This window comes from Cervus elaphus, chromosome 14 (genome assembly GCF_910594005.1).
Source record: "Cervus elaphus chromosome 14, mCerEla1.1, whole genome shotgun sequence".
Lineage (NCBI taxonomy): Eukaryota > Metazoa > Chordata > Mammalia > Artiodactyla > Cervidae > Cervus > Cervus elaphus.
Window position 1 is genome coordinate 67,571,346 of NC_057828.1, and position 24,685 is coordinate 67,596,030.

General features: G+C 39.8%; 1 protein-coding gene across 1 annotated transcript; it reads right to left on the reverse strand.

The window, feature by feature from the left end:
* Positions 1-2,529: 2,529 nt before the first annotated feature.
* LOC122707645 (influenza virus NS1A binding protein) lies at positions 2,530-23,180 on the reverse strand. Its single transcript, XM_043923364.1, has 15 exons — positions 23,040-23,180; positions 16,225-16,446; positions 15,141-15,269; positions 14,752-14,921; positions 14,551-14,626; positions 13,028-13,201; positions 12,545-12,670; positions 11,053-11,160; positions 6,839-6,968; positions 6,377-6,601; positions 5,805-5,926; positions 5,580-5,706; positions 5,353-5,484; positions 5,061-5,234; positions 2,530-3,954 (listed from the first exon to the last, which is right to left on the reverse strand). The coding sequence occupies exons 3-15, from the start codon at positions 15,249-15,251 to the stop codon at positions 3,701-3,703; spliced, it is 1,929 nt and encodes a 642-aa protein (XP_043779299.1). The 5' UTR covers positions 15,252-15,269; positions 16,225-16,446; positions 23,040-23,180; the 3' UTR covers positions 2,530-3,700.
* Between the last annotated feature and the right edge of the window lie 1,505 nt (positions 23,181-24,685).

Genomic DNA, 24,685 nt, shown 5'->3' on the forward strand with positions numbered 1-24,685 from the left:
CCTTTCCAAGTGTACAATTTTTAGTTTTGTCAGACACCATCACAGAGTCAGCAGTGTTCACCTGTTACGAGTTTCAACCACTCCTTAAAATTCCCTGGTGCCTTTCTGTAGCCAACTCCCATCCCCACCTCATGAAGCTACTGATGTCTCCTGTCCATGTAGTTCTTTTCCGGAATACTCTGTAAATGGAGGCTTTTCACTTAGCATGAGGCTTCTGAGGATCCGTTCGTGTTTTATCTTGTTTTTATTTCTTAGTATTTCATTGTATGGATGTACCCTTCTATCCATTCACCAACTGGTAGGATATTTGAGTTTCCAGATTTTGGTGATCATGAATAAAACTATTATATTCATATACAGGTTTCTCTAAGAACATGTTTTCATTTCACTTGGATAAATACTTAGGAATAAGGCTACTGTCTCATAGAATATTTAATTTTATAAGAAACTGTCAAACTTTCCAAAACTTTTCCATTTTGCTTTTTACATTTTCCTAATGATCAATGATAGTAAGCACATTTTCATGTTATTATTAGATTCTGTTTATCAGTGTCTTTTTCCAAACCTTTTGCAGGATGTTTCAGTTCATCTCTTAAATTTCTGATTCATTAAAATTTGGTATTCTGTGTGTATCTTTTTCCAAGCTAAAATTATATTAGTCCTATTATTCTCTCTGAGCAAATCTTTTGCCATCTATTCAAACATATGCCTTTTTTAGATTCTTGTATTCCTATAAGATATCAACCCTAGACATACCCAGCTTAATAACTGAACTTTGCTTCTCACTCTTATCCAAACCCCCAGTAGAGAACTGAGCTTCTAACAGAGGAGCCTAAACATTTTGTTAGCTATTGTGCTAGTAAAAGCAGCCATGACATGCACTTGAGCACATCCCTCTCTGTATATACTCTACTTACTGTTCAGTTATCATTATTATTTGTCTTTAAGACTCTTGAGAAACTTCTGGTCTTTTATGAAGAAAACTGGTACTTCACAGTTATTTAACCTGCAGATGATTTATTCGGTGGGTCTCCTGCTAACAGGCCCAAATTTGTGGCTTGGCCTTACTAAGTATATGAGATTGATATAGTGATATTTCCTTGTTTTTCTTTTCACCCAGCTGATTTACCCTATATATAAGTCTCACCCAGTGAGAGACTCTTCAAAATCTTTTTTTGAAACAAAGGAAGACACAAAAAATATTATGAAGACTGTTTTCTGTGACTCACAGTCTTCTCTAACAGCAACTGTGGAGATGCAATAATATCCTATAGAGACTTTCTCCTTTGCCTAACCCCTTAAATTTTATAGGGTTTTTATAGATTATAGGGTATACTTGTCATTCAGTCACTAGTCATGTCTCTTTGTGACCCCATGGACTGCAGCATGCCAGGCCTCCCTGTCCCTCACTAGCAAGGATTCTAGTACTAATCATATTCCCAAATTCTCTTCCCTAAAATATGATTATGTAAGGAATTCTACATGTTGTAAATGGTAAAATATGTAAGACTCTATACTTAGAGGCCAAATATCAAAGCCCTATCCTTGAAAATCACAATAAAAGAAAATTCATACTGAGTATAATCAATTGTTTTGTTATTTCAAACAGGTATTTTATAGTTTTTCCTATTGTTTTAGGAATTGGGTATGTTTCATGCATTATTACAATTGATTTTAAGAATGGTTATTGATCAATATCATTTCTAAACTACTCCAAAACCCACACTGGTAAAAAACAAAAACAAATTCTTTAATTTATGCTGAAGCTATGCCATTTTCTCCTTCCCTTAAAAAAAAAAATTACCTTTTAAGTGCAGATAAACAGGAAAAATTGGTCAATGAGTACTTTTTTTTTCTTTACGGAAACTTCCTATATTCAAAATATATTTAACATAATTTTAGCTACCAATGGCATCAATGGTAATATGATAAAACTTTGACCAAAGTATTCCCACATATTATTTGCATTAAGCATGTTACCTAGGAATTGAGAAGTGATTTCAAGGATTTCATAGTGACCCCTCCAGTAAAATTTTATTTCCTTGTGCTAAAGAAATAAACCATACACAGAACCATTGTAAAAAGTCATATTAGATTCAAATCTGCCCACCTAGTTTTGGTCCAGAATGAAAGTAGTGATTGTCAGGAACTACAGAGCCACCAGGCAAACTGAATTCCTTTCTTGGTGATTCTTTGTGGAACAGATGAGTGAAATATGATGTCAAAGCACCAGAACACTTGAGGGAAAAAACCTAATTTTCTTCTTAACCCAACTTAGACACTGGATAAGTCATGTCCCAGTTGCCTCATGAGATTCCCATGTGCCTCTTTGCTTTCTCAGAGAGAAGCAAAACACAAACCAAAAAAACCCCCAAATAACAGTCCTTATTTCAGATGTAAGATATCAGGTAAGTATTTTCCCACAAATATCTTAAGCTCATTGTTACTGGGGAAAAAAATAAAAAAAAAAAATCCTCCCCCCAAAACTTTTAGTAATGAAAAAGAACACAAACAACTTTTGGATAGTAATCCCATGGTGCAAGGATTTCCTGCAAAGTACCTTTAATATGTTTGCATCAACAGCAAGCATTAGGATGTTCTAATTTTGGCACCATAAGTTATATGTGTAGCATTACACAATACCAAGTCACCACTTCACCAGTTATTTATCCATATGAATAGAAAAACTGAACAAAAACATAGTTCTGATAAGGCTGCATTCATAAACCCAATACAGTTTAAGGTAATTTTTTTTCCTTGATTGTAGGACTGCTATTTTAGGATTGTTTTGTTAATGATAAAAAATAGGAATTATTTAGAAGATAAAATACTTCACTGTTCTTTACTGTTATATATGAGTATTTTGCTATATAAAATACACCCCCAAGAAGTCAAAGTATTTAAAAACAGTGTATCAAATAAAAATCACAGCCATGTTACTGTTCAGCAACTCCATTCAAATAAACATTGGTATTGCATTCTCGAAAAAAAAAACCTGTAGCTAAGGCAAAAGTTCTGAAGTTTGTATTCTGGGAGTATAAAACACCTCACTACATACTTTTAAGATTGCCACTCTGCTTCAGTAATTTGAACCTGCAAAATGTTAACTTCAACAGGTAAAGAAAGTACTCTGCTGAGAATACAAAAAGTTATAAAAAGGCAATCATAAAAGATTAAACCTTGGTAGGCATGTAAGCTTCCTTTTAATAAAAACAAAAATAGTCATTGTCATCTAGTTAAATAAGTCTCTTTGTTGTAGAGTGTTCCAGTTACTGAAAAAGGGCCTTTTAAAAACAACCCAACTGCCTGTATCTTACCCTACCCCTCTTGCCCCATAATACACATTTGAGGAGAAAGAGTCATTTAATGTGCAAACTGGCAAAACAAATGTGGAGGAGAGGGGACTTCTTGAAATGACGTGCCCAATCAATTCTTGGTTTATTCTTTTACAATATCAACTTCCAAAAAGTAACCAAAGTAGTCCTAAAAATACACAAAACAGACCTTCATCTTTGCATTCCTTTCCCAATAAACACAAAAAGTATGTACAGCATGTTTAATAATATGCAATATGCAAAAGCTTTGTGTTGCTGTTAGCAACATCTTTACTTACCCACCCACCCTCCTTATTCACAAAGTGTACCTCTACTAAACACAATTACATCACTAAGCCTGTTAGTTTGAAAGGGTCTTCAATTTGTTAAAACTGGAAAATCTTGGTATAGGGGCTCCACTCATTTGACTCAAGGTTATAGACTTCCACCGTATTCAGAAATTCATTGCCATCGAATCCTCCCACTGCATAAATTGTGTTCCCTACAGTTGTAATCCCAGCATTGCTCCGTGGTGAAGTCATGTTTCCCATCATCTTCCATTCATTTCTAGTTGGATCATACATCTCCACACAACTGATGGCATGAGAACCATCAAAGCCACCACCTACAAACAGTTTTCCTAAGAGAGAAGACACAAGGTTAATCTGGAGAGGCTAAGAAAGAAACCCTTAAATCTGTCTTTTGCTAAAATTAGTGGTTCTCAATAGAAAAGTCCGTTCATTTCTAACTAAATGTGGCAAGCATTCCCTAGAAGCTGGGAATACAATGGAATAAAATTGATAAAAACCCATTTGCACATGTAAGTCAGGCAATTTAAAGGAAGTGCAATTCTCACAACAGTTCTATGTGGTTGTTTCTATTACTGTCATTTCACAGATGAAGAAATGAGGAACCAAGAAGGTGGACAACTTGCTTAGAGTGCACAAGAATGAAGATTATAGGAAAGGAGGTTTCAATAACTGAACATTTTCTAGACCTTTCCAACTACATAAAATGGTTTTGGTATAGAAATTTCTTCTTGGAAACAGACAATGAATATAATTATTTTCAAATATACAAAGGCAGTTAATTGTTAAATTACTTTCAAATAAAATGTTAGCATTAAATATTCCCTGTAGCTTAGGGGAAAAAACTTTATTAGGGATTCTCAAAATCATCATTTTCTCATCTGATTGTCACTTAGCCTACCTGCGTCCATGTACTTATGAAAGAATGACAAGGCTCCCAGTAGGCCCAAGGCTGCAGGCCAGTGGGCTACTTACTGGTGTGCCTACACACTTAGGCTCTTACCAGTAGAGCCACAAGCTTTGTTCCAAAATAAATATTATGTAAATCAATAAAATGGATGTGAAAAGAAAGCTGTCTATATAAAATGATCTGGAAAGACTTGTTTTGCTTTCAATTAGACATGGAGTAAACTAGATGACTTGTATCTCCTTTGTTTTACAAACTCTTGCTCTAAAGAAACAAACTCAACTCCAAGATGATCCATCAGGAGTATGATTTATGGAAGAAGGTGAATATATTTATGCTATATACCCAGTACAGAGTCTCTGATTATTAGAAACTTCTAAAAGACAAACCAACCCTCACTGCGTCAGAAAAGATGGCTGCTTCTAAACTCTTGACTGCAACAGTATATAGTTATTACTGACATTCTCTTGGAATTTTAAAACAAACTCTTGCCACTACCCATTCCTCAACTCTCCAAATCCCAACACTCACCGTCAAGAACAGCCACTCCGGCTCCTCGCCTAGCCACGTTCATGGATGCAATTAAAGTCCAGGTGTTGTTTTCAGGGTTGTAACGCTCTACTGTGTTCAGACAATTCCAAGACTCTGCTCCTCCAATTATGTACAAATAACCACCAAGCTCACAGACTGCAGACTGGTGTCTACCTATAAGATCAAGTCAAACCAAAATTATTACTGTATCTCCCAAAACTATAAGTGTGCACTGCACATACCGCTGACTCAGAGGTCCTAAAAAAAATACTTAAGAAGAAAATCAACTTACGAATGTTAAGAGGTGCACAGCTCGTCCATGACTTTGTTATAGGATCAAATACATCACAATTTTTCAGTCCTTTTTGACCATATGGATCTGATCCACCAACGATGTATAATTTCCCGTTCAGAGCACACACTCCTAGGTGAGTATAAAATAAGGTTAAAAATTGATAACTTAATCATCATACTTAAGTACGGTTTAAGTATTTGATTATCTCAGCAGAAAAGTATTACCTGCATTACAACGGTTAGTTCTCAATTCTGGAACAGGAGTCCAGTCATCTATATTTGGATCGTACATCTCTCCACAACTCAGGTCATCTGAGTGACCATTTGATCCACCTACCACATAGAGCTGGCCCTAAGCCAAAAGCAAGACATTAGCATTTCTGCCACTGTGTGAAGTTAGCAGAAAATGCTAAATGTGGGCTGCTTCTTCCTGCAAAATAATATACTTACCATGAGTACGGCCATTTGAAATCGTGCTCTTGGTGTCCTCATGGGAGCAAGAAAGGACCAATGATCTGTGTGTGGATCATAGCATTCAACTGTTCGAAGACATTCCTCTCGGTTATAGCCACCTGGTATAAGAACCACAAACAGTTATGTTTAAAATATTACACTGGCCCAGGGTTTCTGGTCTAGAATGTTTTAAGTAATCTGTACGAAATAAGAAAAAGAATTTTTCATCCACAAACTTAATAAGGCCCCATTTTAACTAAGTGCTTGTTATAGCTGAATGACAAAATTAGTCTAAGTAAACTGCTTTGTCTTGGCTTGAAAATTAGGAGACAATTACTTACTTTATAATTTTTAAGGAATTAGAGACAGACATTAACTTGAAGACGAGGCACTACAACAGTACTGACTGTTTCTGTCATCTTAGAATGTGGTAAAGTGGAATGCCACAGAAGAAGGCATATTAAAGCCTGTCTTCTGAAATCTGCACGTCACAAGCAAGCATAAACATTTGCTTAAGAGATTTAGCCAGTTAAAGCTTTTGGCTAAGTCACTCATCCTTCTGTTCTTACCTGCAGCTATGAGTTTGCCATTCATCTCTGCTGTCCCCAGACCAGATCGTGCATACTGCATAGGAGACATGGGCTTCTCTATGAGCTCATCTGGGTGCATCTCAAAACTTAAACTTTTAATGAGTTTTGGAGTACTTGTTGGTGAGCTCTGTGGGCTGTTTCGCCCATGAAGGAAAATGACACAGAAAATACCGTCCAGCACAGCCAGGCACAAGTAAGTGTTATCTGTAAGCACAAGAGTTCTGTGTTTTTAAAGATGCAATTTTTACTACTTTCGGTTGCTGTGGTGATCCAGCATTGGACTCCAGACTCCACACAGGGATGACCTGTTACTCTTTTCCAAATTTAGTTGCTTCTGAGTTTTTTCCTCAATCAACTTAAAAGGATAATATGGTTCTAACTTAAAACTCCTTCTTAAAAAGAAATAAACCAAAGGCAATCTGACAAGTGTAATACACTTACTTGAAGTCTTCTCCGAGGCAACGATTTTCCACTCATGCTTAGGGCTTTGTATTGTAGCATTTGGAGAAGACAGACATCCAATGGAACTGCTACTTATCTGCTTATGGCCATTCTCACGTGGTGGCTTTTTCTGCAAAATCAAAAGGCAGCTACAGAAACCTAGCCAAAGACCATACCTGGTGTACCTTTGCTCCTGAGCTATTCCACAACACTGAGAAAACACTTAGTACCCTTCACTTACGCATGACATTTACAGCACACCTAGACTGAACACAAACCAACACTTTCTGACTGACACGCGTCACTGGCATTCTTCCACCTCCACTTAATAAGGAAACAACTATACCTACCCTGGTCAAGAAAAAGCTCAAGTTCAACAATTAAAAAACACTGCAGATCAAGTAGCAAAATACTCAAGGGAAGAACAAAAGGAACCTCCTCCCTCATAATCCACATAAGCTCACATAGTCTAGAATCTCCTGAAATAAGTTATAAATCTAAAACAGCAAGAATTAACTGAGAGAATACATTTTACTCACTATCTCCATGAAACTGCCAAACTTAACTAAATCATATGTACTGGTATCATCCTTCATACAATGTTAGCAAAAAGTGAGCAGACATATCCATCCAATCTCTGAAAGTGATTTTATAGGAAAAAAGTGGCAACTACAAGAAACATTTACAACTACATTTCTTTAGGATTGCCCTAAAGGTATTATAGAGTGGTTTTCTAGACAAGTAAAAGTGTGAGTCGTTCAGTTGTATCCGACTCTTTGTGACCCCATGGACTGTCAGGCTTCTCTGTCCATGGAATTCTCCAGGCAAGAATACTGGAGTGGGTTGCCATTCCCTTCTCCAGGGGATCTTCGGACCCAGGGTTTGAACCCAGGTCTCTCACATCACAGGCGGATTCTTTACCATCTGAGCTACCTGGGAAGCCCAGACAAGTAAAACTACATCAAAACAGAAAAATAAAAAATGTACTCAGAAATTAATACAGCAGTAACAGTAACAGAACCAAACATTCACAAAGGAACACACAGGAACATAAAAGGGAGAAATGGGCAAAGCTGCAAATTTCCAAATGACTATGATTACACTGTGCCCTCGTGTACAAGTTCCCTTTGACAGTTTTCTTTCAATTTCTTGAGCCCTAAATACTCGTAAGGAATATGATCACAAGGCATCAGAAGAGTCAACACTACCCTGGCAGGAAGTGCCTGCTGAATGAACAGGTACCACCTTCAATACCTCGCCAAGTTTGCTCATCTATTTTGGTCCCCAGGGCCAGAGCCACAAGGGTAGGTAGGATCTCTAAAGGAAATTTCTCTTTAGAGTGGAAGAAGGACATGTGACAATAGAGAAAAAGATTCTGGTAGCTACTTGAAGCTGGGAAAAAACTATCAAGTTTGGTGTGGGCAATTCAGCAAATGTGGTTGCAGTATAAGAAGCTATTTTGAGAGAAGACAGAGAATGTATCATGGTAATGGTTTTTATCAAATTCCATTTACACATTATATACCTAGGTATTATTGGGTACTTTATTCACATCATCTCTTTTAATTCAGGAAGGGCAATACACTTATCCATCTTATAGACAAAAATACTGAAAATCAGAGAAGATATACAATGCCTAAGGCAATAAAACAATAAAAATAAAAATTAGGAATTCTGAGTATAAAGCCACTCTTTTATACTATGATAGTCTGTTTGTATTCTCTGCTAATAGCAATTACAAGGGACATAAAACCCTATCCCAATCTGTGGGGAAAAGGAAGCCAAAGTAACACAAGCTGATGATGGCTTTTACTGCAGTTAAGAAAACTGTTCTAATGTACGGCTTTGAGAGAAAAATCAACGTGAAAGGAAAAAGCATGGTAACAAGGATGACTACTTAGTGTTATGTAACTACAAGCCTTATACAGAAATGCTGATTAACTCTTTTATATTTCTTCCAGAACATTTTGAAACCTAATTCTTTCCTCTCCTTTATCTTCAAACTTTCCCATATCAACTCTTCCCATTCAACACATCCTCTGGCCTACACTTTGCCTCTGAACTCCCCTCCCCAAGGGGTGGTCCCTGGCGGCTTTTTCAGCCACCATCACTTCTCAAGCTATAAGGGTTTCCTAACCTCAGTAACTTTTGGGAAATTACAACCACTAAAGGTTACAGAGTGGCTTCCTAAAACCAGTGTAGATGAGAAACCCCTGACCTTTTTACATCCCCTCTGAGTATGATTTAACAAAGTCAACAATTCAGTCCTTCTGACTTTTTTCTCCTATGTTAGCTAGCTTGAACAACACTCTGAGGCTAATGGCTGCTTCTCGACCTCACTTCCTATTTCTGAAGCCTAGTGTCTCCTCTTCCTTCTGACCTCATTCTCTCTATTCATGGCACTTCCTTTGAATAAGTCACACTTGTCAGGAGCCTGCTCACCCTCAAATTCTTTCTTTTCCTTGATTTTCCCAAATAGTCACTAAGGACCTTTGCAACTAGAAACATCTCGTCTACCCTTTTCCCTTCTCCTCAAATCAAGCCCTCATCATTTTTTTTTAACCTGAACTACTACTACTGCTTCTAATAGTCTATAGAGTGGTCTCACAAGCTTTCCTCTATCCTCTGTACCTCGTCATAATAGAAGGATTTGATGCTTTTAGTAAGTAAAAAACAACCCCCCCTCCCCAAACCAGCTGGAATTCCACAACCCAGAGTATGCCACCTAACAGTTCACTGTTGGTCTAAAATATGACTAATGAACTTATAGGTCTTGGCAGTATGGAAACAACCATAATTTGACCAGTCCCCCTGCTGCTGGACTGTTGCCCAGTTTTTCACTATTATTAAAGTTGTGAAATGTTTGTTTAGATCACTCTACTCCCTTGCCTAAAATTCTTTGAAAGCCCCCCACTACTTGTAGAATAAAGTATGAAGCCCCAATCAGACTATATTTACCTACTTTTCCAGTTGTGAGACCTGCAACTCCAAGAGACTCTCCTTGTCCAGGTATCCGCTGCTACCTGACACACTTCTATCTGCCATGCACACTCTCCTATATCCTCAGACTGCTCAAATATTGCCTCCACTGTGAAATTTCCCTGGTTTTTCCTCTCTTGGTTCCACCCTCCCTGAATGTCTTTGGTCGGTAACGCTTGTAAGTCTGTTCTATTTTACCTCCTCCTGTAAGCTCCTGGAAGCAGAAAACTGTCTCTTACACATTTGGAGGCCCTCTTATGTAACATCATGGCCTTCTACTTAGTAAGCACTCAACCACTGCCTGATGAAAGAGTACTTAAAAAAAAACAACAACGTTAACCTACAATGTTTGGAGACAAGGGGAAAGATAGCCTCAATGTTCAGAATGCACAAATTTACACCCAAAAACTTCTGTGAAAATAAAAATGTTCAGCCAATACTGACACAGAGCACCTAATAATATCACCATATAGGTTGTTTTCTGAGTTTACCATTTACCTTTTAATTACTAAAGGGAGACATCCTTTAATTTGGGTCAACTCAGTCTACTTTACAGTTCATCCCTCACAAATACAATGCTGAGCTAAAGGCCAAACAAAAACCATACATACTGTATAGCCATTTACATAAGCTTCAAACATGGGCAAACTAAGGTACTGTGTCAGAAGTTCAGATGATGGCTGCCCTTGGGGCAGTGTAGGGCAGTGACTGGGAGGGGGGCAAGAGGAAGGCTTACAGAATGCTTGAAATCTCTTCTTCACCCAAGAAGAAGTTTTTAAGCCAAGGCATTCACCACGTGACACTTATGATCTGTACACTTTTCTCTATGTTATTTACCCATAAACGAAAAAAGTTTATACCTGGATTTATAAAACTTAGGTTTAACAATCATTCCTCTGACAACTATCCTTTATAGTCCAACCAAAAAACCAAAGAATTTCTATGTTGCTTCATCTTATTGGCCCCTTTTCTTACTATTTGCAAATCCTATTTGATTGAGACAAAAAAAAAAAATTTAAATGGGGTTTCCTAGTTTGCTGTGTTAATTTCTTTTTATGTGGCAAAAGTAGTGGTAATGCTAAGAAAGATAGGCTGGTTTTTCTCCCACAAATGTTTCTGTCCAGTTATAACAATGAAGTTCTTTCACTTTCCTTTATTAAAGGAAAATTTCAGTATACTATAAAATGCTCTAATCAAACTTTAACCTGAGGTTACCTCAGATGTGCATTGTGTACCTGCACAAACTGAATGTGGTCATCATCACTGCCAAACACCTCAGCCTGTCCATCTAGTAGGTTCCCATCAAGCAGCTTGTGATCAGCTGAGTAGTACAAGGTTTGAACCTGCAAAACAGCAACAGAACACCCATGTGGCTACTGTCTCCATGGCTACTCCACTAGTATGCAGATCACACCAACGCCTCACGGTAACCTCCAGTGTGCTTCTTGAATTCTTGACATCTTACTCTGGCAGGATCCCCAAAGTAAAGAAAACATGTCATGGTGGTAAAAATTAAAAAAAAAAAAAAAGATACAGAATCTTCTAATACTGGCTGAAGAGTCCTTGGCTTGGCTGGCTTGAAAGATGGTTGGCTTGAAAGAAATCTTCCATTTTTTTCATAGCTTCCATGATACAGCATTAAGAAAAAAAAAGGGACCAGTACAATATATATATATATACTCTTAAAGAATGTACATATTTACAATAATATACTGAATATGGTTTACACCTTCGAAGACAAGTGGTCTAATATGTATAAACATATTTCTGTCCTGCAGGCAATGTCAAAAAAAAAAGAGATAAAAAAAAAAACAAATGCAAAAGTTCAAACAACCTGCACAGCTACCTCCCTTAACAGATGCAAACACATGGCTAATGCATCTGATTTTCAAGTGGGAAACCAGATAGAATTTAAAGATCACCTCTTCGCCTTTTTAGAGTATAATGATAACTGGGTTTCTAAAGGCCTAACCGGTTTGGTAATAAGCCTTTCGTGTATCTGAAAGGCTTAAGTGGAGGGATAAACTCAAGGTCAACTCCATTGTTTCACCTGCATGTTTAATTCCATCATTTCTCCGTCGATTTTTCCTTGTATATTTTTTAAAAAGTAGCCCAAGTTAAGCGAGTGACTCTGTATGAACAACACCATTGAAAGACACAAAGCTTTAAAGATAAGAATCCTGTAAAGGAGTAAACACCATTAAATCATCATCGTTCTCTGCCCACAGCGGATTTTTCTTAGGAGAACTGGGGCAGGACTGCTGCTTCTTTACGTGTCAATACACTTGAGGATTCTTCTTGTTTCTTCAGTCTTGGGTATCCTAGTTTTGTTAATAAACCTATGGGGAGATAAATCAATGGGGAGGAACAACCATTAGAAGCTTTTACCTACTTGTCAATTTTAAAGCAAAAACCTGTGAAGAAAAATTCAGAATCTACAGAAAATTTCAGTACCACCTCCCATGTCTAAAGCAAATTACATGCTACTTTAAAGAAAGTTAACAGCACATAATAAGCAAAGAAACAAAAAAAGAAAAGCAGAAGACCAAACTGAACAGTTCATTCAGCTCACCTGGACACCCCCCCTGTTTCTCAGCTTAGGGGTACCTATAGCAAAATTTAAATTCTTTAGGGTCATTGTTATAAAATAAAAGTGAAAGGGAATCCTTCATGTTATAGCAAAATCATTTTTAATAACTGTTGAGTCCCATTTACTTTAAAACTAACCTCTTCCATCAGCTCTTCCAGACTGTCTCCATTCTCCCAGATGCTACGCTGCACCCAGTTGATTACCTTTGTGTACAGTTTGCCATTACTGGGCAAGCAAACATTATCTTCAAGCATTACCTCCAGCTAGAGTGGGGGAAAAAACAAAGACACATGGATCAGTGTTGAGCCTCTTAATTCTCTATTGCATAACAAAGCTGTCATAGATGCCCAATTACATTTATTCTACATGCTTCATACATGTACATGCTCCGTACATTTATTCTAATTTATAAGGAAACCAGTAGCCAAAAAAGAAAAGTAAACAAACTAGTAGGGAGGAAACCATTACACTGATAAAAATAACGTTACTTCAATGGACCGTCATTTTGATAATCATTACTCACTTGCTTGAAACATGAACAAAGATTATGTTCTTGGAACTAAATAGTATATATCTCTTTATAGATTTACCTTTACATCTTTAATCTTTATAGATTTTACCTTTAGCCGTGGAAGTTTAAGAAACTCTTCCTCTTCTGAAATTTGTAACAAATGTTCCTGAATGTAAGCATCAACCTTATTCAACAAACGTGAGTCTCCCATACAACTCGCAAAATTTCGGTAAGAGATGCAGCTGGTAACATCCATTCTAGATAGTAAATAATCACCACAAACCTTTGGGGAAAAATACACAAGTGTCAACATTTACACACACTTTATTTAACAAATATTTAATATTCCATGTAAGTACTATGCGACAATATAAAAATTAATCAAAAAAATTCACTGCCTTAATAGAACAAGTTAAACTGTAGGAAGAATGAGGTGAAGTGAAAGTCAGTCAGTCATGTCTGACTCTTAGCAACCCCATGAACTGTAGCCTGCCAGGATTCTCTGTCCATGGAATTCTTCAGACCAGAAAACTGGAGTGGGTAGCTGTTCCCTTCTCCAAGAGATCTTCCCAACCCAGGGATCGAACCCAGGTCTCCCACATTGCAGGCGTATTTTCTACCGTCTGAGCTACCAGGGATACATGCATACAAATAATAACATCAAAGAAGAACATACAAATACATAAGTTGTTTAAAATGCAACAAATTGAAATGCTATGAAAATGTACATGAAATGTTCAGATAAGTATCTCCCACTAGAATGACAGACAAGGCTTCATAAAGGCAATTATCTGAACTGGCCTCTAGAGGGGAGATGATGTTGAATGCAGATAGGTACTAGGCAAGATGCTGCAACAATTTAGTTTGGCAAGAACTAAAGATAAGAAAATCAGGAAATATTTTGGAGGAATAGCAATTAAATTAAGGAGAGCCTGGAATGCTAACCTGAAGGACACGTGCTATAAGCACAGAAGGGTTTTTAAGCAGAGTGACATGAGGGGAACAGGAAAACTTCTTCCTAAGGGGCCAAATGGTAAGCAGCTTAGGCTTGTGGGCCATACTTTCTCACAACTGCTCAACTCTGTCACTGCAGGTAGAAAGTAGCCATAGACCACCTGCACATGAGAGCAACGGTACAATAAAACTTTATGAAACCAGGCAGCTGGCCTAAGGCTTGCAGTTTACTGACCCCCCTACATTACAGGATTAAAAGCTTTTTTTCTTCTATAAATTATTAATGTCACTTCTTGATGGCATTAAATTCTAGAAAGAAAACTTCTAACGAAGAACAGAAATGTAGAAGAATCAAGAATTAAGGGTATGAGTTATATGATTAACTGAGAACAATCAAGACTGTTTTAATTCACGTTATCAGAGACTGACATGGATACCCCACCAGAGAAGGCTATTGAAAGAGCAAGACTGTAGCTTGAATTATGTAAGAGGAAGTGTGACCGTTACTATAGCTAAACTGTTAAAATTATATACTTACTCACATCTCTAGGGAGGAAAAGGGGACATTTTCAAGTTCGTGAGACCAACAGATATCTTATGACAAATTATACAAATTAATTATATAAAGGAAGACCCCCTAGTAACATTACTCCTTGTATATTACTTCTATTACTCTACCTGCTTTACACGGTCCATTTTCAGCTTTTTTGCTGCAGAATAAACATCTTTGACTAATTCCTTATCAGCTTTCAACCTATTGGGAAAAAAAGGTTCTGTATCATGTACCATACCATGGCCTTAAAACACAGATTCTTAAATAAATTTAGAGGGACTTGGAATTTCATTTCCTAGTTATATGATGTACTTCAGAGAACTTACTGAGCAGTGTAGGCATAATTCAACAAGACTTCAACAGCTTCCGGATTGAGATCATCAAACTTAACATGAGAAACTCGGTGAGGATCACTGTCACTATTAAAGATTTCAAATAAATAGGGGCTGCAGCAGGCCAGGACTGCTCTGTGTGCTAGCATCTCATGGCCACAGACCTGCAACATCAGGCATCACAATTAGAAGCACTGTGGACTACGCATTTCTCGAGCTAATCACTACATCGTATCCTCCATCTTATGTTTCTAGGTAAATCATTGTCTCTTAAATTTATTTCATTAAATGCCTCTTATGAGAAAGAAAATAAGCCAGTCCAGGACACACGGTTCTCAGTATGAAAGATCAGATGTGCAAGCTCCCAGTCACGTTCTGAATACCTGAAGCCGAACATCACAGAACTGCCCACTCTTCCTCAGGGCATTCAGTTTGGCAACAGAAGATTCAATGAAATTTTCATCTTCAAACATCAAATATCCATTGGGAATCATTTTTCCTTTTAAATTTGGCTAAAGGGCAGAAATAAAGCCAAGTTATTTTTACTTATAAATGGTGATTTTTATAACATTTTGAAAAGTAATACAGTATCTTTAATTTTCAATCTCCATCTTATCAACAATACATAAAAATTTTATCACACAAGAACATTGCTAAAACAACACTGGCACTGAATGTCCAAGCCTTTGTACCCCTATACTTTGGTCCTAAGTCTTTTTAGGAATTTGTACAGTAGTGGTATGATATCCTAGAAATTTTGGCCAGGTTTCTATCAGTACACACACTGAAGGGGAAGAAAATGGAAACCCAGCCCTCCCCAAATCCACACAACAGCCAACTGAAGAGTCTGGAAGGATGTGAGGTGGTCACTACATACAGATTCTTTGGATTGGGGCTATAGTCACTCCTCTACTCACAAACGAGAAAAACTGATGTAAGACTAACTTAATTGTGTTCCTTTTGCTCTACTCAATATTCTATGATAACCTATAGGAGAAAAGAATCTAAAAAAGAAAATACATGCCTATGTATAACCGACTCACGTTGCTGTGCACCTGAGACTAACACAACACTGTAAACTGACTACACGCCAGTAAGAATAGTTCAAAAAATTCTGTTCCCTTTGCAAGCTTCAATTATTCTAAACTGCTTGTCCCATAACAATACATGTTAGAAATGTATGTTCTTTAAAAAATTTTCCATTTCACTTTTTCCTGTGAACAAACGGACTAACGGCTACACAAAATACATCATTGAAAAGTGGTAAAAGAAGGTTTTGGTTTGAAGTAAGTGATTTATTTAAATTCAAAACAGTTTACAGAAAAGAAAACAACAGGAAAAAAATTTTTTTCTACAAATAATATTGACTTCTCCACCTTTTAAAAAAATCATGAAAGGATGCTGGTGTACTTGGCACAGTCTTTAGGGAAAAAGAATGTGTGCACTGACCACTGAATATTCACTTACCTGCTACACTGGTGAGAACTGTATTTCTGGGACGCTTTAAATAATCCAAGGACAAAGGAAACTCAGCACTTCGGCGAGGTATGAAGACAGGTGGTTGAAGTGAAGGCAGAGGAGTCTTAAGCTCTAATGGTGATTCCAAAACTATCAGGCTTGAAAATGATGTAATCAAGTCCTTTAAAGCTATAGACACGAATTTCTTCTGTGATAATCATGCATCATAATCTGTAATAATGAAAATTTTTGGATATTCAGAATGACCAAAGAATGTCATTGATCTAGGTAGATCATGCTAAGTCCTGATCTTAAAGACATTTCAAGGTAAATGGCACAATACAGAAAATAATACAAATGTAACTATACATAAATATTTTCATTTAACTTGCAACCACTCAGATGATTGAAAAAAAAAAAAAAACCTCTCCCCAGAAGGCAGGCGCTAGTAACTTATCATTTAAGTGAGATATACGAGAACAAATGTAAATATTGGTTTATTCTAATATTCGTTACTGTGAGATTCTAATTAATACACAAACATGTGATCTGTCTGCTTTTACCAGCCAGCAGCAACCTTCAGTATTTCCAAATATGTATACAATGTTACAGTCAAACCAGATACACTGTTTCCCAAATATGATCTGCATACTTCCTCATCTCTGTACCTTTGTTCAAGTTTTGTTTTCTTGGAACCCCTTAACACAGCCTCTGCAGATGACATCTTACCTTCATAGAGTCCCCACCAAATCCCTCCAGCTGAGAATGTAGTTTCTCTTCATCCTCCACATACTGCACCCTCTCTGAAAGTGTGTTTGTGTGATCTTCCAGCTGGTCTATTCTGGGTTGTGTACCTGCTTATCTTCCATGATTCAAGGTCCCTTGAAAGCAGAGCCTATGTCTTGTTTATCTTTGTATCCTTCCCACCGCCCCCACCCCAAAACAAGTAGCCTAGAAACCTGAATATAAAGATAAGTAATTTGTTGAAACAAACTAAATAAACAAAAAGGAAAATATTAATGTCTGTGCTTTATATGATCATTTTTTCCTCATATATAGTAATAAACTACCAACAGAAAGTTATAGTTCAAATCAAATCTTCAAGGAAATCACATTCAGTCCTCCTACCTTCTCTTTCCCCCTTATTTTCACATCATTAACTAAAGTGTCAAAGTCAGCTGGTTCTTATTTTTTAATTACCTGAACTGTTATTAAACCAGTGTCTAATTCTACAAATCAGAACTAAATAAGAAATTATTTGAAAGATGTGCATACTTTTAAAAATGGAAATCTTAAAATTACTTGGATACATCAATCAAGCCCACAACTCTAACGATTATGTTAACATGAATGGTCTCTTACCCCAGAACCCACTTAAAGACTAATCCAGTTCTATTTCAACAAATTACCATATTAAGTTCAACAGCTGCACAACCTGAATCCTGTATGCCTCCACTGGTTTCTCCATAGCTTAGGTTTTATATCAAAGAAACCTGAGTATTCGGACTCCAGTTGGGACTGTTGTCAATGCTTATACCTGCAATGAAACTATTTCATACCATGGTGTAATACTGATTTCCTCTGCTGTTCACTTGCATCTAGATTAGTTAATTCAGCTCTTCTTAATTCTGTGTACAGAGAACACACTATCTAAAAGAAACCTTAAATATTTTCAGCCAAGACCTAGCCCGTTAGGAAAATCTACGCAAGGGTGAAAGGGAGGAACCTTTCTATGCAAGTTATGTTAGAAATGATTTAAGTGTATGCCCTCTGAGAAACAAAACACAAATGGAGATTTTAAATATTTTAAGCCTTGACCGGTTTTATTCAGTATTTCTTTGTAAACTAGCCTTGATTTAATCAAGAATTTAAAAAAATGGCATCTATACACAAACATATCTTGCTTTACTGCACTTCACTGTACTGTATTTTGGGCTTCCTTGTAGCTCAGATGGTGAAGAATCTGCCTATAATGCAGGAGACCGGGGTTCGATTCCTGGGTTGGGAAGATCTTCTGGAGGCAGGCATGGCAACCCACTTCAGTATTCTTGCCTGGAGAATCCCATGGACAGAAAAGCCTGGTGGGCTACAGTGCATGGGGTTGCAAAGAGTCAGACACAACTGAGTGACTTAAACCACCAAAGTACTGTACTTGACAAACACTGCTTCCCCCCACCCTGCCCCCAAATTGAAGGTCTGTGGCAACCCTGCATTGTCAGATGATGGTCAGCATTTTTCAGCAATGACGTATTTTTAAATTAAGGTATATAAGTTGTTTTTAAAGATAATGCTTTGGACACTTAACAGACTCAAGTATCATGTACACATAACTTTTATATGCACTGAGAAACCAAAAAATTCAGATGACTACTACTTTATCACAGTGCTGTGGAATCACACTCGCAGGATCTCTGAGGGTATATTTGATAATGTCAAAGTTCTACCTAAAATTTATCTTGGAAAACAACAACAAAAACCCAGATGGTTAAAAATCACTTTAGTCCTTTGGGAGAAAATAGCTCAGTTGGTAAAGAATCCGCCTGCAACGCAGGAGATCCGGTTCAATTCCTGGGTTGGGAAGATCCCCTGGAGAAAGGAAAGGCTACCCACTCCAGTATTCTGGCCTAGAGAGTTCCATGGCCAAGTCTCTAGGGTCGCAAAGAGTCGGACACGACTGAGCAACTTTCACTTCACTGGAGAAAATCTGGAGCAACTCTTGCCATACACATTTGTACAATGTTATTAGTTTTGCAACAGAGTGCTACTACATTACTGTGTATTTAGTCGCTCAGTTGTGTCCGACTCTTTGCAACCCCATGGACTGTAGCCCGCCAGGTTCTTCTGTCCAGAGGGTTTTCCAGGCAAGAATACTGGAGTAGGTTGCTATTCCCTCCTCCGGGAGATCTTTCCAACCCAGGGATCAAACCCAGGTCTCCCACATTGCATGCGGGTTCTTTACCATCTGAACCACCAGGGTAGTACTAGGTGATTTTCTAGTAAAGCAAGGTCTTAATATGAACTTCATCTCTTTGACGTCTGCTGATTAGTACAACCCTACTTGATTTCAAAAGCTAACTCAAGTTCACTTGACATTTAAATTAATGCAACAAACTTACTTTGCCCTCACTTACTGTGTGCCCCTTCTCTCACCCACCCCCAAACTGGAGGAGGTCACATCAACTTCTACCCGCAAAACCATGTCTTTCAAAGTTCACATTCATTCTCACTGAAGTCAGCATGGGCAAATTAAGTTTTAAGCCTTTCCAAAAATTAATAGATCTTCATCTGGTCTATGAAACTCGATGGAATAAATATGTGGGGAGAATTTTTTATATATTTGAAAAGCCAAGGCAAAAGTCCCAACATCCCAGGCTTGTAGCAAAGTATAAAATTTAGAATTTTATTTGATATTTAAAAAATACATTTGACAAATCCACTTTTAAAATGAAAACTGAAGTCAAGTACAATATATTCTGGTAAATACACTTCAGTTTCTTAATTTGGTCAGTGCAAGGAAAGAGAGACAGACAACTCATAAATAAATAAACTGCTTTAGTAAAACCCAGGAGTTCACCTGTTACCACAGCTCCCCCAAAGATTAGCTTAACCCAAATACAATTCAGTAAGTCTTATCAAAGAGATGTTTAAAAAAAAAAAAAAAAAGCCATAGATCTCCCTCAAAATTCTTGGGCTTTCAATAAGAGTAAGATAAAATGTTATCATCAAACTTTTAAAGCATCCTAAAAAAACCTCAAGGCAAATTACAAGCATTATTTAAGCTTCAAGGCAATCTTTTGAGGGTAGCCAACTTAGAAAATAGCAAGTAACTCCATTTTTAATGAACAGACTTTCGAATACAAAGAAAATCTACAAATCTTTTTAAAACTAGAAGTTATAGATTCCCAATATCTGAAATGATCCATCTATATACACCAAAACTCACCAAACTCACTCACCCACTCCATGCCATTAACCTCATTGTTCTGCAGTTCTTACATCCCACACACACTTATAGCTCCAAACAGATGGCAAACACAATTTGGAATGCGATGCTCATAACACAACAAAGTTAACTCCATTCCCCAGCCTCGCACACTCCACAGACCAATCAGAAAGACAGACAAACTAAGCAGTGAAAACAGTTCACACAAAAGGGGGAAAAGGTACTAAAGCACACATATTCCAGAAACTGCAACAATTTGTTTCAACAGACTGCGGTTTGCAGGATGTATATGGTAAATAGTAGGAGAGGAAGTAAGAGATCAACATTAAGATGATTTAAACAGAGCAGAATTTTTAGCACAGAGGCACAAGACACTAGCAGAAACGTGGAGGTGGTCTAGAGGAATGGGTAAAACATGGGAAATTATTATATCCTTGCTTATCCTAACTAAGGCAACAATGATATTTTATAGAAGATATCTGGCATCATTATAAAAATCAATATCAAAATTAGAACTCAAAAAGCAAAATAGTTATTTTTAGTTTACTGCATGCTTAAAGTTGGGAAGGAAAAGAGGAAATTTGCTTTGGGATATTTATATGGCTGATGTACCTGTTGGGCATCCAGGTTGCTGTCAAAAGTGTTAAGGATAGTGAGGTGTAGGTTTCGAAATCATTTACAAGGTGGTAATTAAAATTTCTACTTGAAGGTGGCAGAGGATGAGATGGTTCGATAGTGTCACTGACTCAACGGACATGAGTCTGAGCAAACTCCAGGAGATAGTGAAGGATGGGGAAGCCTGGCGTGCTGCAGTCCGTGGGGTCGGAGTCAGACAAGACTTAGCGACTCAAGAGCAACAACAAATTAAAGTTCACCAGTGAATATAAGAATGTATTTTCTGTGGTTCTGACAGAAAACAGCAATCACTCCCTTATTCGTTAATTTTTCCATTTACACTCCCAAGCACAAGGGATGGGGATTCCCAACCTTCTTGTAGATTTGAGTATACAACCATAACATTGAAAAGTCAATGAAGTGGTTTTTAGGGGTACTTCGTCTAACGTCAACGATTAAGACAGTTCCCCAACAGAAAAACATTTTACAATACAAAACCAAAACACTTATTTGCAAAACATATTCAACTGCCACCTAAAACATTCTTCAAGCAAGAAAAACAAAACCCCACTCCAAAGTAAGTAGCAAAAAGACACTAATTTAAAACCAAAGCCTGGAACGCTGTTTTGAGGGCAAGAGGTGGAAAAACAGAACTACAAGTTAAGATAAATTAAGAAATTAATATGTATTAATGACAGATTTCAAATATTAGGAAAATCATTCTGGGTCTCTTTTAGGTCAGTGATGCTAGTTCAGTTTTCTCTCTCACTACAAATTACAGACATCTGACAAGTAGCCTGCCAGCTGGTATTGAATTATGGTATTCTCAACCCTATTCTAAATAGTGTACGCCTCACCTTCTGATACACAAATAACGACTGCTCCTTCCGCACCTTTCAGAAGTTTCAGCATGATTATGCCTGAAGCTATTCATCAATATTTTCTTTTCCTTAACCACCAGTGCTAGAATAATTGAAAGAAAATATTGTCTCAGTTTAGTCCCTGCTACCCTTAAACTGTTTAGAGTAGTACCACGCTCACAGAGTTGTTATTTACTAGTGGACAGAAGGTCACCACACACGTAGTCCTCAAAGAACAGCTTGATGCCAGGATGTTCCAGCCCTCCATCACTGACAACAGATACTGGGTAACAAAATAAATCCTTTAATAGGCCTCCGATTTCTACTTACTAGTTTTTGAAACGGCAGCGGCCTCAAACAATAGATCTACTTTGTATTGGGGGAAAAGTAAAATTTCTCAAGTATTTGTGGTTCAAGTTTCCCTAGGGCTAACCCTCAATCTGATCCTACTGCCTGATACCTTCTTACCATCATGAGCTTACAACCAGAGTCGCTACGCAAAACGCGCAGAACGACGGAAAAAGAACAAACCTCTCTGAGCTGATTTTTTTGGGGGGGGCGGGGGGGGGGCGGTGCGGCGGGGATGGGAAACAAAGCGGCGAGGGCCCCAGAGTGACTGTCTGGAGATCCCTGCAGTCCCAGGCCTTCATCCCCGCGCGGCCGGGCCGGAGCACACTCCGAAGGCCGAGAGGCAAGGCGCCCAGCTTCTGCACACCCCCGCCCGGGATTGGCCCGGCCCGCAGTCATTCAGCGCCGACACGTCAGGGCAGCAGCTCCCTCCCTCCTCCCGCCCCCTTCTCCCCGCGCTTGGCAAGAAAAGCGGGCAACGTGGAGCGGGAACAAAGGACCCCGCGGCCCACGGCGATCGGGAGCGCGGTGCCACCCTACCCCAGACCCGGGAGCACAGACGGGGCCCTGGGCCGGCTCCCCGCCCACAGTCGCCGGGTCCTGCGAGGGCGCACGGGAGAGAACCCAGACCCCGGGCAGACACCCCCACACACACTAGGCGGGGTTCCTGACAACACAAACGGAGATTCCCGCGCCCTTCTTCCGGAAGGTCTTGACCCAGGCCCCCTGAGGACCTCCTCAACCCAAAACTTCTCGTCCCTCTAGCCCTGCTTCCTCGGCCGCAGCGCTCTCCGAGGCGGCCCGTCACCCGCCTTTGGCCGCTGACGCGACCGGGCAACCACGGCAGCGCCGGGAGCGCGGGGTCCGCGCGGCGCCGGCTCCTCGTCCACAGAAAGCAGCGGCTGCGGCGTCTTGCCGAGTCCAGCCCGCCTGGGGCCCCGAACCGCTCCCCGCCTCCCACCCTAAAACCCCAGCCGCCCGCTCCATCCGCCAGCTCGGAGTCTGGCTGCACGCTGCCCTTCCTCCCCCGCCTCGTCAGTGGGACCAGCACAGATTACCTGGTTCATCTCTGAAGAGATGAAAAAACTCATCTCTGGAGCTTCAACGGGGAGCAGGAGGAAGCGGGCGGGAATCGGCCCAACCGAAAGCGCCTCGAGGCCGCGAAGCGGGGAGCGACCGAGCGAGGAGGGGACGAGCGCACAGCCCCGCCGAGTCTATGAGGCGGGAGCGCACCGGGAATTCGCCGAGACCCGCTTGCTTGCTCGCTGGCTCGCTGGCACAGCCGCGCTCGAACCGCAAGCGGCAAAACTGCACAGCGGCCCCGAGCGACCGCCCTCCACGCGCGTCCCGGAGACACTGCCGCCGCGGCGGCCCGCGCGCGCCGCACCCCCTCGCACGTCACCACGTGCGCCGCCCTAGCCTCGGTCTCCGCAGCCGCCAACGCCTCCCCGACGCTTCCGGCTGGAGAGCCGGCAAATGACCGGCGAGCGCAGCAATATCGCCCTCGCGGCCCCGCCCACCGCTGGCTCCGCCCGCGCCGCCCCGCCCTTCTCCCCAGCCCTGTGCGGTTCCGTCCTGCGCAGCTCAACTAGGTCAGCGCAAGGTGATCCCTGAGAGAGGGGGGTGCTGCGGCCGCGCCGCCTCCCTTATCGCGCCGTCGGCCCTCCGTTCCCTCACGCACGCACCCTCTTTTCGCCCTTTCGGACTGTACGGGAACTGGCTCCCTCCAGCCGTCCTCACCTGTTCTGCTGTCCCCGGAGGCACAATACTTGACAGATCAGACGTAGGAGATTAGGTTTTTTCGGCGTCAAATGTCCCTGTAGGCAACCGCCCTAGACCGGAGCTGGCCGCAATGGACCTAAGAGTCTGCCGTCACCTTTGTCGGTGGTGGTGTGCGGGTAGAGAGCGTAGTGATTGTGAGGAACAACAGAGGCTCGCTGACAAAGAGGGGCGAGAGGATTCAGTCACTTTTGAGAAAACCGTTGGAGAGGTCAGAGAAGACATAGTATTGTATCAGCGTTGCTGTGAAAATCTGTTTACATCTGCTTTTCGTCCCCGAGATCTTTTTTTGTCTGAGTACAGCTCTCCTCTCAGAGACACTGAGTCAGTTCTTTGCTGGACTTGCCCTCTTGGAGAAAGAGAATAACCTTGAGAACAGATAGCAACCTTAATTTCCACCGCCCCGTCTTGCCCCCAGAAGGCGAACCTGTTAAGGGGAAGGGAGACGCTTGACAGCAACTTCATGTGACTCTCAAGGGCACACTGGAAAGTTTCCTAGATTGAAGGTGAGGGGATTTTGTGAGGTAAACATGTTTAAGAGTTTGGCAAAGGCTTCCAGGTTAACGTCGTGTTAGCTTATCCTGATTTGGCGAGGGCGCTTAAGCCATCTAGGCCTCGCCTTGTTTGTATCTGATCCCTGAGCTTAATTAGAGGATATTTCTAGGAGCTCTTCGTCATCAGTCATCACTTCCTACTACTCTTTATCATTAACTATTTCATGTACAATTATGGGAGCAAAAAAATGTGGGGGCTCTTCATCTGCAATAGAAGCTTTACAACTTTTACTCTAAAATATTGAAGCAAGGAGACTTTTGTTTCCAATTCAGTTGTGGGTGGAAACGAGGACCTAAAATATCTATTAGTATGGTTCTTATATGTTTCTAGAGGAGAAAAAGACTGACATTTGCCACTGGGCTCTTGTTTT

Excerpts from the sequence above, each read along its gene's own strand:
- LOC122707645 (XM_043923364.1), bottom strand. The coding sequence starts at position 15,251 with ATGATTCCCAATGGATATTTGATGTTTGAAGATGAAAATTTCATTGAA. Across the intron at positions 6,602-6,838 it reads TGCCTCGGAGAAGACTTCAA|ATAACACTTACTTGTGCCTG; the intron begins GTAAGTGTATTA and ends TTGTGCTTACAG. Across the intron at positions 5,927-6,376 it reads TGGCAAACTCATAGCTGCAG|GTGGCTATAACCGAGAGGAA; the intron begins GTAAGAACAGAA and ends TTCTTATACCAG.